Source organism: Musa acuminata, chromosome BXJ2-1, assembly GCF_036884655.1.
Source record: "Musa acuminata AAA Group cultivar baxijiao chromosome BXJ2-1, Cavendish_Baxijiao_AAA, whole genome shotgun sequence".
Taxonomy (NCBI): Eukaryota; Viridiplantae; Streptophyta; class Magnoliopsida; order Zingiberales; family Musaceae; genus Musa; species Musa acuminata.
Genome location: NC_088338.1, coordinates 32,611,559 through 32,628,293, shown reverse-complemented (window position 1 = coordinate 32,628,293; position 16,735 = coordinate 32,611,559). Strand labels below are relative to the sequence as shown.

Genomic DNA, 16,735 nt, shown 5'->3' with positions numbered 1-16,735 from the left:
TCATCTTCCTTTTTGTCTAACCCGCAAGCTTTCTCTTGTGGGATCGTCTAATCCACCTCTTAGCACAGATTTCTTGGATCAATCTCCCATCAATTCTTGCTCGTAGATTATGTCCAAGTTAGAACCCGATGATGACGATTGCAACAATGATGTTGATGTTGATCTGATGAAGAAAGAAACAACAGTGAGACTTCATGAGAGCCACCTTCCCAGCTCGTGAAAGCATCTTCCTAAGTAGCTTCCGGGATTTGGGCATAAAGCTCGGACAGAACAGCTCAACCAAGCCTTTTGTTTGATGTACACTTACATCAGATACGACCGAAACAAAGTCTTATATATACTGCCAAAACTCCTAGAAAACGTATTTTAATTTGTAGTAGAAGCTTCCGATTAATCTACCGAAGCTGGTCAAACATCCTCTACTTATATAAGGAGAGACGCCAGATCTGAAACCTGGACAACCTTTGGTGGAGTGGAAGAGACGGATCAGAAACATTTCATGGAGAATTCGCTCGTCGACTCTGTGATCCGGGAGATGGAACAAGCGTTTGAGCTCACAACAAAGCTTCAGTCGCTCGTTGAGCTTGGCAACTACAGCGATACACAGAAGGAGTCAGCCAGGATGGTCTCCCGAGAGCTGCTGCAGACCTGCAATGCGACACTCTCCATGTTGAAGTCTCGCAGAACTAATGTCAAGATCGAGTATGGAAGTCAATACCTGCTCGCTCCCCGTGAGATTCCCATCCGAACAGATCGAAGAACACAGTAAGCCCCAAAATGAATCAAAAGTTGAAGATAACTCAGAAATGTTTAGGATCTCATGCTATCCTATTTCCTTCTGTGATCCTTTCTTTGACTTAACTTGATTTGTTGTGTCACCAGCTATCCAAGAAAAGTGGTAACTGCTACACCTTATAGTGATGGCCACCAATGGAGAAAATACGGGGAAAAGAAGATCAATGGCTGCATCTTTCCCAGGTTTGTTTGCTTATTTACACAATTACATATATAAACCGAAGATTTTTGTAGATTAATCATCTGTTTTCTGGATCTACTTCACAGTATGTTTACCTTTTTATATTTCCCGGACTTGTCAAACTGCATTCTAAGACTTGGATATCATTGTGATGCAATGTTTTACATTTTCAACTACACATATCATTGTGATGACAATGAGGGTTCTCATGAAATCTTATCATAAGAGGATGGAGAAACTCTATCCAATAATTCTTAACAGTTAATCTCTTCCCCATAAAGGATGGTGATAGATGCCTGCCTGGACAGTAAAATAACACATTTAATATGCCAATCGATGACTACATAAATGTCGATGTCAGTGCTCTTTTAATAGTCCTATTTGACTCGTATGCCCGTTCTACAGGAGCTACTACAGATGCACCTACAGCGAGGATCAAAGATGTGAAGCGAAGAAGCAGGTGCAGCAACAGGACCGTGGCGTCCCATCTTTGTTTCTCGTCATCTACAAGGAAGAACACACATGCAAACCTATGGCAGTGGAAGGCTGCCGATCATTCGAACAGCTGCAACTGCCGGGCTGTGGAGAATACACCTGCAATACTTCCTTCCCCTTAACTCAAGTTACAGCATCGACAACTCCTCCACCAGTTGATTCATTCTCGCTTCGATTTGATGATTCAGAAGACTCACTAATGCGCACTGCGGTGAGAAGCATCACCGAAGGAACCATTGCATGGCGCCGGAACGACAAAGGCAGCGTTTCCTGTAGCGAGCTTGCCTCGGCAGACCTGGAGTTCCTTGAGTCCACGGAACCACTGCACCCAAGCTTGTCGGCTGTTCATGATGGTGACGACGAAGACCACTCACCAAGATCACTTGGTTTGGACACGGATTTCTTCGGATTCGATCTTGATGACATGGAACTGTTTGGAACTCCGTACTAGGTGAGAAGTAAGGGTCTTCTCGTCTGATTCATCCACGAATTCTGTAGTAAATTTCGAGAGCGAGAACAGTAGCTTAGTCAATATTCTTAGCCATCAAAGTGTCACGTTGGATCGATGACCTTCCTTGAGAAAGGCATTCTCTTAGTCTTCATTTATTTTCTTCTTTGTTTATCTTCGTTTATGTTGTTCAATTTGGTGGGGAACTTCTTCTATGATCCAATCGTGAAGAATTATGCATCAACTTCTTCTTTTATCTTCTTAAGAACTGTTCCACAAATTATTACTAAAAACATAAGAAAATATAAGTGACTAACAGACTGTGAAGTTGCAATTATTGCAAGATTTTTTTGTTTTCTTTTGGTAAAAAATGTGGATAAAAAAGATCTAAATTGACTAGTTATAATCCAATCTTGTTTAACCACAATAGCAAGTATTGCTACGTATGGATTATAGTAACCGAGGAATGTATAAGTTGAATTGATATAAACTTAAATTTAATTTCCTCAAGATCACAATACAAATGCTGATCTACAATGCCCAGTGAAGATTTTTCTTGAGATGATCTAGAACAAAGGATGAATTTGTAGAAGAGGAGTGTGTTGGGCTGACAACCCAAAGTGGGTTCAGCTCATGGTGAGCTCTATCAATCCACACCCTTTTGACCTAACCTTAGATCAATATAAGGGGGGTATGGTGACTGCGTTTTAATGCGAAGGTGGCTGCGTATTTTGGTAGAAAATGGCAGCAACGTGGTGATCTTCGCAACAGTAAAGAGGAGAAGAAAAAGGTAGAAAAACAAGAGAAAGAATGGGAAGAAAATAAAGATAATGTAGAGAGTGTTCTCATCTCAGGTTAGATCAAATTAGACTCTTGTTATAATTACTTGGGGAGATTTTAGATATTATGGACAGTGACGTGATCCTTGTATCCCAGTTATTCTCTTGTGATTGTTGCTAGGGTTTAAGGTAAGATATTGAGATTTGTATATTCATTATTCTCATAATGGATTATCTCTAGTTTACCCGTCGTTTTTACCCTTTACATTAGAGGGGTTTTCCACGTATATCTTGGTATTCTATTTTATTATAATTTCATTTAATTCCGCTACATATCATGGCCTACTAGTATTTGTTCATATACAAAAGTTATTCCACTTTATATCCCATCAGAGTGTATATGTTGTTACATATAGAATTAGAGTGTATATCCCATCAGAGTGTATATACGATTGACATGTAATTTCTAATCCACCTTCTCCGGTAATGAGTTCAAGATTATTCATTAGCCTACCATTAGGTTCTTTTTATTTGGGATTTACCTAGTATTGCAGTTTGATTAGACTAATTTAGGACCATATAATGGATGACAATGCTGATGGCGACGACAATAATGACGAAACTAGAAACGATTAATAACATTTTTAAGTGTGTGATATTCTCACATAAAGGAGTTATACGAATTTGACATGGACAACTGCTAATTCTTTGTTCCCGAATCACCAAAGTTGAACCACCTCCCACATGAACATCACCAGCGTCTTCTCTTTTCCCCAACGCACTGAACCGAGAATTCCGAATGAGACACTATTTATTGTATATTCTCAGAAAAATAATGTTTCCTCAGCAAATGCACGTGACCACGTGACAAGATAAAGAAAGAGACGGACATCGCCCAGGTAAGATGAATGGTGTGGGAGAATTGTCCATCGCTGCCAATCTTAATGTACTCTATCTACCGCTCCTTCTCACCTTGATTTAAATTGTACACGTCATGTTGGGTTAGGATACGTCATGGGCACAGGGACATGATGATGATGACGACGACGACGACATGACCACAGCTGATGCTAAAGAACGACAAAATGATGACGATCGATGGTGATGGCACCACTATGATAAAATATAATTATTTACTATTATGTAGGTAAATCTTTAAGTATTTACAGATAATTATTATTATAAATTATAAATTATTTAGTTATATTTATATGTCTTTCGTAATTAGAGAGATATATGTTAGTATAAAAACTGTAATATGTTATATAAAATATAAAAATAATTTTTTATGTCTGGATTGAAATCAAATAATATTAGATTTATTTTTACAATGTTTACCTTTTGATGTCATCTAAATTGAGATTTCTGTGTGATCTATAAAGACACGGACTCTAGATCCAAAATCTATTGTCAATCTGAAAATTAGACTTTCCTTCTGCTCTTTTTATATCATTTTATAGGACTATAATTTAGGGAGGTTGAGAGAAAAACTGTAATATCTCAATTCGTCCTCTATGAGATGAGTAACATCATCTTTCAGCCCTTACAAGTCATGTCTATTTACAAAAAAAAAGTAGATGATCTAAGATAAATTATTATGAGAGTTCTTCCTATTAAGGGTATCCCTTAAGGAATCATATTTTAAATAAACTTTTTTTCTATTGACTAATATCTATTATCAGAATCCAATTGGTTCTATTATATATCTTATCTAAATATAAAGGATCACATAATCTAACAATATCCACTATATTAAATTATATTGGAGTTGAAAGAGATATATTTAAACTCTGTTAGTTTGGGTTTAGAGATTTCTATTAAAAATTAAATCTATGAAAACAATTAATCTTAAAAAAAATATCTTTTTATAGCGTGATATAAGGTGATGAATTGAGATCATGATTAATGTTGATTATCGAAAATAATTATACACATCATTTGATCATAAATGAGACTGTCAAAGTTATGTATTATGCCTAACTCGACGGATGTAAGTGATAGATAATTTCCTTGATGTTATGTGGCCAACCAAGTTGAGATGAGCGTATCTCCTAGCCCTTTGCAATACATTGGTCGAATGGGATTGTCATGTCAGTGGGAATATAACACGTCAGCATGATGTCCTCTGATCCACTTGTCAATTTTTTTATCATTAATAATGTTCAAAACCAATGGCAATTGCAAATAGAAAAATAAAGAAAGATTCCGATCTCGATAATTACGCTTCGAAATGACCCCAAACATCGTTCACATCTCACGATGCATGCGGTCTAATTAAACATGTAATTTTGGTCAACCTCTGTCACTAACCAAAGTTTCCACATGACTGAATGCTTAACAGTACATGTAAGGTAGCATTCTTCCTAATCTAATGCCTCAGGTTTCGTTCAGTCACATGCATATTATTATTACCATTATTATTACGAGCTTAAAACATACATGATTATAAGGTGAAAAAGCAAAAGCTAGCTACGATAAGTTGAATACGATATATCTTTTTCTTGAGATAAATTCTTGAAAAAAATTTATAATTCCTGTATAATAACTTTTTTATTAAAAAAATAATTTTACGCTTGTCTCTCACATCATCACCTTCACATATGTTCCCTCACCCTCTGCTCGTCACCATCGTGCACCCCATCTGTCTTCACATTTGCCTCCATGTTCGTCTCCATTGGTTATTGTGTTCGTCGTCGCCTTTAACCAGCATTATCATCTCGTTTCCTTATACTATCTGTTATATCTCGTATTTTGATGATGAAACTACTTGATATATATTTATGATTTAATCTGTGTTTTGAGTAACGCAGGATGCTTCGATCAGGATGAGACAATTGACGCAGGAGGAATTGACGTTGCGCCGGAGGATTCACGTCAGGATATTGGATGGTAGAACGCTTCGGACGTCGGGCATCGGGCCAAGGATAGCGGAATTGCGCCAAGGATATCGGGGTTGCGGAGGTCAACCGCCGATTGGGCAACAAGCTGCAAGAAAGGACGATGCATTGAAGAATCGGAAGAAACGCCAACCAATGACGTACCGGGCAACAGAATGTCAATTCGCGTTGTAATAATTGTCTAGATCGGAGTAGAGTTTTAGCTTGTGTGTGCAGGATTAACTACGATAACGACGAAGACATAAAGCAAAACAAAGTGTCGGAGTCAAGCACGAAGGATTCATTGTGAGTTCGAGAGTTCGACGGAAGTCCGAAGATTCGTCGGGAATGCTGCCGGAACTAGCCGAGAATGAGTAGGGAGCTTGCCAAAGGGTTTTTCGGAAGCTCGCTGAAAGGTTCGTTGGAAGTTCGCGGAGCTCACCAAGAAAGATCGGAGCTTGCCGAAGAAGCTCGTTGGAACTCGTCAAGATCAAATCGTGAAGTCTAGGAGCTTGCCGGGAGTCCGCAGAATGGTTTCCGAGAGTTTATCGGAAAACCGTCGGAAGTTCGCCGGAAGCTCACCGGAAGAAGTCTTGACTTACGGACTTTGTAATAGTTTAGAAAATGTCTTTAAATTCGTAGTTAGCACGTTACTTAGGGTTAGGATTAGGTGTTAATCCTATAAACCAAGTAGGGGCCAATTGGGCTCTAGTTCGGACTGGTTTGGGCCAATTTTTTAGCCCAACCAGTGAGCTAAAATAGTGTAGGCGGTGGCACCGCCAGATTTGGCGATGGCACCGCCTAGAACACGAGAGCCAGGCGGTGGCACCGCCAGCATCGGGAACCAAAGAGAATTCAAATTTTGGAGCCCAAATTTGAATCCTCTTGAGGCCTATAAATACCCCTCAAATCTCAGTTGAGATCACAACCTTTTGAAATGCAATAGTTTGAGTTAAGAGCCTTAGAATAGTTTTTGCAAGCCTTGTTTTTCATATTGCTTAAGTGTTCACCTCCTCCCATCTTGTTGAAAAGAATTGTAAGAGTGTGAACCACTTGTAAAGGTTGTAAGAGGGGTATTAGTCCTTCCCCTACAAGAAATTTGCTAGTGGAAGTTGGAAGCCTCTTCGAAGAAGGCTTCGCAAGTAGATGTAGGTCATTGTGACCGAACCACTTTAAAAACTGCTGCGTTATCTGGTTTGCATCCTACTCTTGCCATTTACATACTGCAAACTTCTCTACTTAGTTACTACGCTTCCATATGTTTCTAAGTTATCAAGCTTCTAAAATCTGTTTCCATTGATATTGCTTTTCATCGTACGAAAGATTTATCAAAACCGAAGTTTTAATCCGCTGCACTAATTCACCCCCCCCCCTCTTAGTGCCGCTCCGATCCTAACAATTGGTATCAGAGCCTGGTATTTCTCATTTCAGATTTACACCCGAGAGAAATGGCTCTTCATGGCTTTTAAGAGGGTTTATCGGTTTTTCGTCCACCGTTGTTTAACGGATTGGACTACACTTATTGGAAAACTCGAATGAGAGTTTTCTTGATTTCTATGAATTTGGATTTATGGAATATCGTTGAAAACGATTTTCAATTTCCCTCTAAACCGATGAACGAATGGTCGGATTTGGAGAAGAAGTATTTTTCTTTAAACGCAAAGGCTATGAATGCCTTATTTTGTGCTTTGGACAAAAATGAGTTCAATCGGATTTCAACGTGCGAAACGGCTTTTGATATTTGGCGAACACTTGAAATCACGCACGAGGGAACTAGTAGAGTCAAAGACTCGAAAGTTAACATTTTAATACATGATTTCGAGCTTTTTCGAATGAAGCCGAGCGAAACCATTGTTGACATGTACACCCGTTTTACGGATGTCGTCAATGGTTTACAAGCTCTTGGCAAATGTTTCTCGAATTTTGAACTTGTTAGTAAAGTTTTACGATCACTTTCTAAAGCTTAGGAATCAAAAGTAACGGCAATACAAGAAACAAAAGATTTAAATATTTTTCCACTTGAAAAACTTATCGGCTAATTGATGACATATGAAATGGTGCGCAATGCACATGATGAACACAATCAACACTTGAACCACCTTCCAAAGAATAGGAAGGATTTGGAACTCTGGACAAATGAATACCACTTGAGTGATGACTCAAGTGATGAGGACAATGATGAACTTGAACTTCGAACACCAACTCTTAATAAGTTCATTAAACAAAAATCTAAAATAAACAATGAACTTGAACGGAGGAAGAGGCCAAAGAAAAGGAAGGCACCCAAGGATGAATCAAGAACTTCCAAAGGTGAAACGGCGAATTGGGCTTTGACGGGCTTCGACTACAAGGTAAGTAACTCAACTCTCTTGAATTATTTTGAAATTACTTGAAGTTTTTCATGAGTGCTTAATTTAGATAGTAGGAATAGGAAATAAAAAAATTATTTTTCAAAAATTATATCCTGTTTTTCTTTTTAGCATCTTTGAAAAATTAAAATTTTGATCATGAAAAGTATATTGCTAAAGTTTCATGCATGTTATGTTTTGAAATATTGAATGATGTATGCAACATTAGGGATGATAATTATATGATATGTGATAGTGCTTAGGATTAATCCATGCATGTGTATCTTGATGATTTTACACTATTACATGCCTTAATAACATGTTGGAAATTATATGTTTTGGATACAAAAATTTTCATGATCATGAGCATGTTTTAACTTCATGATTGAATTTGAAAATCTATAGCAAAACTATGTTTGAATGCATGAAAGTGTTAAATTTCATTTTCGGATATTCTTGATCCTAACAATTCATTTTTGAGAATCTATTGATCTTGATGGTTTTATGATGAAATTCATTTTTCGATCCTAAACGTTGATGCATGTTTTTATTTAACATAAATGAAAAACATGCTAACATGAAATCAATCACTTAAAATGAAATACATAAAAAAAAGGAAAAATATATTATCAATGAAATCATGAATCTACTTATGTTACGAATTTTGTGAACCATAAAAATGATTTTGGTGATTTGAATTTGAGATGAGTTTTATCAAAATCATGATCTTGATTTCTTAGAATAACATGATATTTCCCTTGTTGATCATCTCGATTATTTAAAAGGAGATTTGTCAAAATGATTCATGAAATTTTTGATTCATGACTTGATCATTCATTTGTTTATAAGATGGTTGAAATCTGTGTACCTTTGAATTTTTCCCTTCTCCTTTCGATTTTTGAATTCATGCATGTTATATGTTATATTATATGTTGAAGATTTGAAACCATGTTTTGATATCATGCATACCCAAGAAATGTTGATTTAATAAATTGAATGATTTGAAAATGAATGATGACTTTTCTCTTGAATGTAACTTGTGATATTCTTTATGAATTATCATCTTGATTTCTCGATAATCGATACATGAAATTTTATTGTGAATCAAGATCTTGTTCTTTGAACTCCCATGTTTCTTCTTATTGTTTACTAAAGAAGAAAATTTCTGAAATGAATCATGATTTTTTTGGAATTATAATTTTTATGATTCATAAAGAATTGAGAGATTAAAAAATCTATCTATGTTTTTTTTTTATGAATCTCTTGAAAATGATTTTGATTTGACGATTTGAATTTGAATAAGACTTATCTTGATTTTTTTAAATTTATAACTTATGACTTCTTATGCAAGAATCAAGGTACTATAACATTTGATCTCCTACATTTCTTTTTGATATTTATAAAAATAAAGGAGAACTATTGAAATAAATCATGTCTGTTGGTATTTAAATTGTCTTATCTTTGATGATATGATTTCTTTGTATCTATGATACAAATGCCTTGATATGATTGAATCACTGTTATAAAAGAAAAAGGAATTTGATAGCTTGCTAATTGCAAAAATATACGCTAGCTTGAATGATAAAACAAGAGATTGTCTATAGTGCAAATTTATTATTATCATGATGTGTAGATTGAAATAATGATTAGAATATTGATGTAATTATAAATGAATTTTGTATTATATATAAAATACTCTTGATATTATTTTGATGCATACAAATGAAAAGTTATGAACATGGTAGGATATAATTTGACAAAATTGATACCATCATTATTTGAAACATTTATGATTTGAAATTATGCACGCAATTGCTTTTTATTATGATGATATATGCATATAATGTGTATCATGAATGCTCAAAATGATGAATGCTTGGTATCATGATCAAAATATTGATAAATGCTATGATTTATTTCTAAAATGATGTATCATGTATGATATGCTCATAATGTTGATTGATTTATTCAATATCGTGTATGAATGAAATATAAGGTTTTTGAAATAGTGCATGTTTTAATTTGAAAATATAATGATGCATAAATAATATTGATACTTACCTTTGTCATAATTGATGTATAGGGTCTTCCCTTCTTTTTGACAGTGATAAAGGGGGAGATAGCTAGCTTGCACAAGTCAAGAATATGCAAAAACTTGATTGCTAGCTTGCCTATCTTAAGTAGCAAAGATTGCTAACTTGCTTATTTCAAGAAGCAAAAGTTATCTTCTTAAACATCACTATCTTGCCTATCTCAAGAAGCAAGACTTGCAACCTGCACATTACAATAGGAAGCAAGAATCGATAGCTTACACACTTCAACAAGAAAGCTATCTTGTATTTGCTTTCGAAATTTTTGCTAGCTTGTATGTTGTAAAATTTCTCACTTTTTCAAACACTTTGCTAGCTTGCACTTTATAAAGGAAGCGAAAATAGCACTTCTCAAAAGAGAAGAAAGAACTTACTATCTTGAACATCACAAAAATTTGCTACCTTGCATGATATAAAATTTGCTAAGATCACTATCTCAAAAGAGTTGCTATCTCAAAAAAGGCAAATGTGCTATCTTGCCTATCTCAAAATACAAAACATGCTAATTTGTTACGGAAGCAAAATTGCTAGCTCAAACATTGCAAAAGGAAGCAAAAATTTGCTAGCTTGCAACTTGCATATCATGAAAATCGCTAGCTTGTAGTCTAAAGAGAAGCAATTAGTTGTTATCTCAAGAAAAGCAAACATGCTAAACTTACACATCTTTAATTGCTAGATTGCATGATGATAAAATTTGATACTATGTTTTTCATGCAATGTATGGAACTTTTTATCTCTAAACACATAACAGTAGGAACTTCTCCTTTTTGTTGATGACAAAGGGGGAGAAGTATGATGACATGACATGTTATGCATAAGTTTATGATGACATGTTGCTTGGATTCTTGAATCCAAGAGTTTCTATCAATAAGCCATAATGATAGGGGGAGTTTGTTTAAACTCCGGGAGTTAAGGTTAACTCTGTCATCAAGTGGTTGTCATCATCAAAAAGGGGGAGATTGTTATATCTCGTATTTTGATGATGAAACCACTTGATATATATTTATGATTTAATCTGTGTTTTGAGTAACGCAGGATGCTTCGATGTCCTTAAATCTGTATAATAGGAATTGGGTCATGATAAGATCATGATAATGAGACCAATTCACCTATAAACATAAACCCTAAATATTTTCGATCATAGGTTACTTGAGAGGGATATCGAGATAACCGAAAATACTAGTGTACTATATACCCGTCCATATGATGGAGGCAGTTGGTCTCATAGTTACTTGTGTTGGAACACTAGGTGTTGGGAAATCTAAGGCGACATTACATGCGCAGTGGAAGAACAAAAAAACAAAAATCTCAAATTTCTACAAGAAAAATTAGTCTCTTGTCATCGTGCAAAGATTGCTGCGTAAAAACCTGCGAAACTAAAAAACTACGCATATAAAAAGATTGTGTTACCTAGGGAGATCATATATCTCTAAATTCCTACAAATCTATGGGAGAGGATGAAGGAGGTCAACTATCCTCCTCTCTAGCAATGATCCACATGGCAAGGGCTATGAAAATGCTCCTCAAATCGCTGCACAATTCTTATCATTGCGCACAGCATGCAATCAAGAAGGAGCGGACCTTCTTGCTATCCACACTCCCCAAATAGGGGCTATAGGTTTAAGAGGAGAGGGGGAGAGGAGAATAGGAGGTGGCAGCCGAAAGGGTCTAGCCTATTATCACGGACTTAGCTGGTTTTGCCTAAGTCGTGCGGCACCCTTGCGTATCCGTCTGCAAAGGTCAGCCTCCCCAAAGCCTCCCACGGTCCCTTAGGACCCACAAAAGAGACAATGGGTTAGAGAAAATGCCTCATTCGGGATCCACACGCAAACATTCCAGGAAACACTTCATAGACATTGTAAATTACAAACATACTTTACAAGCTCTGAACAATTGCACAATAAAGGGTCAAAATGGTCCATTACAGACCGAAAAATCTCTCACAAGTGTCCACATGACATAACCTTTATTTACAAGCCAAAAGCTGTCACCAACCCAACTAAAATGGGACTATTAAGCCTTCGGCCATCTCTCTACATGTTGTGCAAAGTATGAACATACCAAAAGACATAGATATACATAAGCATTACATCAAACATCTTGTTTAGAAGTTTGTCTGTGACATTCTCCCCCACTTATTCCTTTGACGTCCTTGTCGAAGCCTTTGTGAACACTGTAACTCCTCGCTTTTGCTGAGTCTTCAATCTCCTGCTCCAGCTGCAATACGCCTCTTGGCTCCCAACTGCTCTTCGCTACTGTTTTTGAGTAGTCGAACCTTTAATCTGCTATGTTGCTTCAACTCGCCAATGACTCTGACTCTAGTGTGGGGTTGGCTGAGCTGTGTTGATCCCTGTTGGTTCCTGCAAATCCTCCAAATGAAGGGAAAGACCATCCTTACTGCACTGGTCTCTCAAATGCCTCATGCTGCTTGAACTGGGTGGATGCTTGTTGGAGCTTTAACGAGTATTGTCTCGTAAACTTCTGAAATTTTGGGTCTTTCCTCCACAAAATTTGCCCATTGACTCTTCTTTCACTTAGTTGTCACTTCCAAGTAGGTTCGCATCACTTCCGCTTTCGATTGGCATTTCGTTGAGAAATGAAGCAGACAATCTACTCAGTAGCACTGATCACCATTGGTGAGGATTTGACAAATATTATCTTTCATTATCTTTGAAGGGTCTTTGGACCTGTGTAGAGCTTCTCTGTTGGATAGATAAGAGAATTGGGGTACTCGGTTTCGCCCATTCTCTTAAGGGTTGAGAAGGTAAAGGTTACTTGACTTCGCCCGCCTCCTCGAGGTTGTACTCCATCCATCGAGCTGGTTATTGGCCTTCGCTTGCTCTTTGCTCACACTTTTGAAGCACTTGAAGTGTTTGCACTCCTTGCGCTGAGTTAGTTACTATGATTCACCTTCTCAATGCCATCGAACTTCTAGAATGTAGGAAGTTTTCACCCCAAGTTGGAGTAATTCTCTAATAGATTTGGTCGCCTCTAGGATTGTACCGTCTTCTCCATCAACCTTGCCGCCTACTCCCCTGAGTAACAAAGGTACAGCACCACGTACTGCCTGCTTCGTTCCTTGGTCGTGCACTCTTGCATGACCCGAAGTCCTTCACTTTCGGCTATCTTGATGAAAAGCTCATTGACACTGGTCTTACGAAGTTCCTTAGCCTCTACCCTTCAGCCTTGTCTCGGTACTTAGAGTTTGCCTCTGCATGCTCCGCCTCCTCGACTCCTTTCATGACTAAGCGCTCTCCCTCCATGAGAGCAAGGGATCAATGACTTTCACGGAAGTCTCGCCTCTACGGTATCATGGCACTGCCATGCCCATGGCCCTACTATCCGTCACCTTGCATCTGTATCCCTTTTCTTCACGATCAGTAGATATGTCTTCGTGGCACTCCTCTGAGTCCACCTCCATTTTAACTGATGCTTGATTTTGGGTAGTTAAGTCCCTCTGGACTTGTCGTCGCTTCCTCGCCTCTTTCGACCCTCTGCTTCAACACCTCTGTGTTCTCCAAGCAGCACCCTTTGGTCGATGGAAAGACAGACTGCAACTCCCATGCATGGCCTTGGCCATCGCATTATAGGGTTTATACCGATTATGTTCTCCTTAGCTTCCTTGGTAGCAACGTTCGCTTACTCGACCTTGTCCTCTGACTTGCTGGGCTCCCTTAAGCGAATATGAGTTCTAGAGCAGTCCAACTCTCCAACTGCTTCGTTCATATCTCTATATGATCAAGCCCCTCCCATGGGACTCACTGGTACTTGCATTCGAACTTTTCCCTTGATGGAACACAGCCCCCATATGCTGATGACCAAGGCTTTCATCCGATGCAAAATTCGATGCACGCATGGAAGACCCGCCTCTGCGGTACCATGGCCATCGCTCCTTGAATCCATAGCCCTTCTTGCCGTCGTGTTGTTCACCGAAGTGGAGCTTCCAGTAGCTCCCGATCATACCTTCATATGATCTAGTCCCTCACAGGACTATGTCGTGTGTATCGCATTACCACGAACTGTTCCACCACGATCCGCTGCACCATGTCGCCTCCTGGTGACATCTCTATTGCATTCTGATCTTTGTGGGATGGACTCGAATTGTGATCCCTCCATGTGTGGCCTTTGCCAATACATCACAGGGTCTCTTCCACCTTCGATTTTATTTACTCTTTTGGCAATCAACCTTCATCCACCCACTCTTGGGTCACACCTAGATGAAGCACCGCTCTAGGACAGTCCGTCGCCTAGTAGCTCCCAAAGTCCCCTGACTTCGCTGCAATTAGTGCACCATTGTCTGGATCCTGGGCCTTTGCCCCTACCAGCACAATCTTTACTACGCATTGCTTCCTTCATGGCAACTTGAATGGCAACACTGTGACATATTCTTCAAGAGTACCCGTCTCTATGTCCTCTTGCCTCATGCTAAGGCCTTTTGAACCCAACTTCGCCTCCGCAAATTGAGTCGCCTTAGTTCCTCCATCAAATGCTTTTCCGAGATAAGGTACATGTGCCCAAAAGCTCCCTTCGTCTTTGGCACCATGCAAGATGAGTCTGCTCCATCAGAATGAAGGACCCATGGAATAACATGATCCTGCTCTTGCCTCTGCAAGAGTTCATGTCCTCTATCCAAGGAAAGTAATGTGCCTCCGCTCCATGTTCCATCTTCTATGCTGGCTCCCTTTATGCGGCTTGGGTACTTCGCCAAGTTACACCCAAGTTGCTCCGCTCCTCATTTTTGCATTGAGTTGATGGTGGACCTCGCGCCCACCATTCCACGAGTCAGCCCTCCCTTGAGTCCGATCTCCATATCGACTCCAAGTGTGTCTTCATTTGTGTTCCTTTTGGGTCGCTCCCCTACTTGTTCTCATAATGCATCCACCAATGCATTCTCTCGAGCGAGATCATGCGACGACTCCTCACCGCTTGCTCAGTCCATTGAGCTTCGTGGAGTTGTTGTTTGTTGAGGTACTCCTCCTCAACATGTGAGGTCCGTCTCATATGATTCTCCCTTTGGAGAGCCGGGACTTATCCCTCCTGGATAACTATCCCGTTGGAGCAACATCTCTCTTTGTTTCATAGACCACCATCCCCTTGGACTACTCCGATCTGCTGAACAAACTGTGCATTGTTCTGCCTCCTGCAAACGCACTTACTAGATTGCGACTCCACGTCAATACAACCCCCGTTGCACCACTCAAGGCCTAGCAACATGCTAAACTCGTTGCACACTTCAACCTCCTATGAACGTATCCTTCATATGCCGAAGAGAAAGTTTCAATGCTCCATGGCGTCGAGTTTCAGTCACCTTGGGATGGCCGTGAACATTCCATCGTCCACATACAAACCCATGCATAAGTACCGAATTCTTCGAGTTAACAATTCCCCTCACCTCTGTGAGCTTGGCACAACTCTTTCGGTCACTGAGCAACTCATTCCACCTCGCATGGTCTCATCTTTTACTAAGCGCCTCGCTTGCCTTAAGCACCATCAAGTATAGTTGTCAACGTTGAGCCGTAGCTCAAACTCAGCCATCCCACCCTTTGTGTACTCCACATTCTTCCAAGCTTGCTTGTTCTCGTGGTGCCTCTTGCGAGAAGGGTTGGCCATTCCTCTGAATGCCAATCTCAAATGCTCGCTCCTCCGAGCGACTCCTTTTCCCTACATCTCCATGCCCGTTTTTCCCCAAACAGTCGCGCGTGTGCTGACTGCCCTCAACACAGCCCAGCTAGGTCCCCCACGTTTGCATGCTAAGTGTTTCTATGAGTGCTTGTCCCACTCTGATACCATCTATCACGGACTTAGCTGGTTTTGCCTAAGTCGTGTGGCACCTTTGCGTGTCCGTCCGCAAAGGTCAGCCTCCCTGAAGCCTCCCACGGTCCCTTAGGACCCACAAAAGAGAGAACGAGTTAGAGAAAACGCCTCATTCGAGATCTACAATCAAACATTCCAGGAAACACTTCATAGACAATGCAAATTACAAACAGACTTTACAAGCTCTGAACAGTTGCACAACAAAGGGTTAAAATGATCCATTATAGACTGAAAAATCTCTCACAAGTTTCCACATGACATAACCTTTATTTACAAGCCTAAAGCGGCCACCAACTCAGATAAAATGGGATTATTAAGCCTTCGACCGTCCCTCTACATGCTGTGCAAAGCATGAACATACCAAAAGACACGGACATACATAAGCATTACATCAAACATCTTGTTTAGAAGTTTGTCCATGACACTATGGCTCTTTGGTTCCCTCCTATTTATAGAGGCCCCTTGTTAACTTAATCATAATGGATCTTGCCCTATTGAGTACTATATTTTCATCCAACTACCCAAGCCTCTTAGATTAGTGGGTCTCTATCCAATAATCTCTCATTGGCTCTTATTAGATCTCATCCATGGGATCCAATAATTCAGGGGCTTATTTGATATCCAATAAGATAGGGGCTCTAACGGATCTCTCATATCTGAACCTCTACTCATCGCAATACCCATCATATGTTTGTGATCCTCTAGGCCCAATATCAAGTTGACCGTAAATCATACTTGTCAGAACTCCTTCGGGCTTAGCAAAATTATTATCTCCATAATAATTTACTCGACTCATCGATTACGGATGTACTAGGCCACTACGCCGCAGCCCCTAAATAATACAGGGGAATCCAATTCATTAGACATATATATCCTTAATTACCATATATATATAGTCCCTCATCTATC

At 39.1% G+C, this 16,735-nt stretch overlaps 1 protein-coding gene across 1 annotated transcript; it reads left to right on the top strand.

Moving 5' to 3' along the window:
- Positions 1 to 478: 478 nt before the first annotated feature.
- On the top strand, positions 479 to 2,117 carry LOC135598167 (WRKY DNA-binding transcription factor 70-like). The gene is made up of 3 exons (XM_065091703.1): positions 479 to 765; positions 883 to 978; positions 1,382 to 2,117. The coding sequence occupies exons 1-3, from the start codon at positions 500 to 502 to the stop codon at positions 1,920 to 1,922; spliced, it is 903 nt and encodes a 300-aa protein (XP_064947775.1). The 5' UTR covers positions 479 to 499; the 3' UTR covers positions 1,923 to 2,117.
- The last annotated feature ends 14,618 nt before the right edge of the window (positions 2,118 to 16,735 follow it).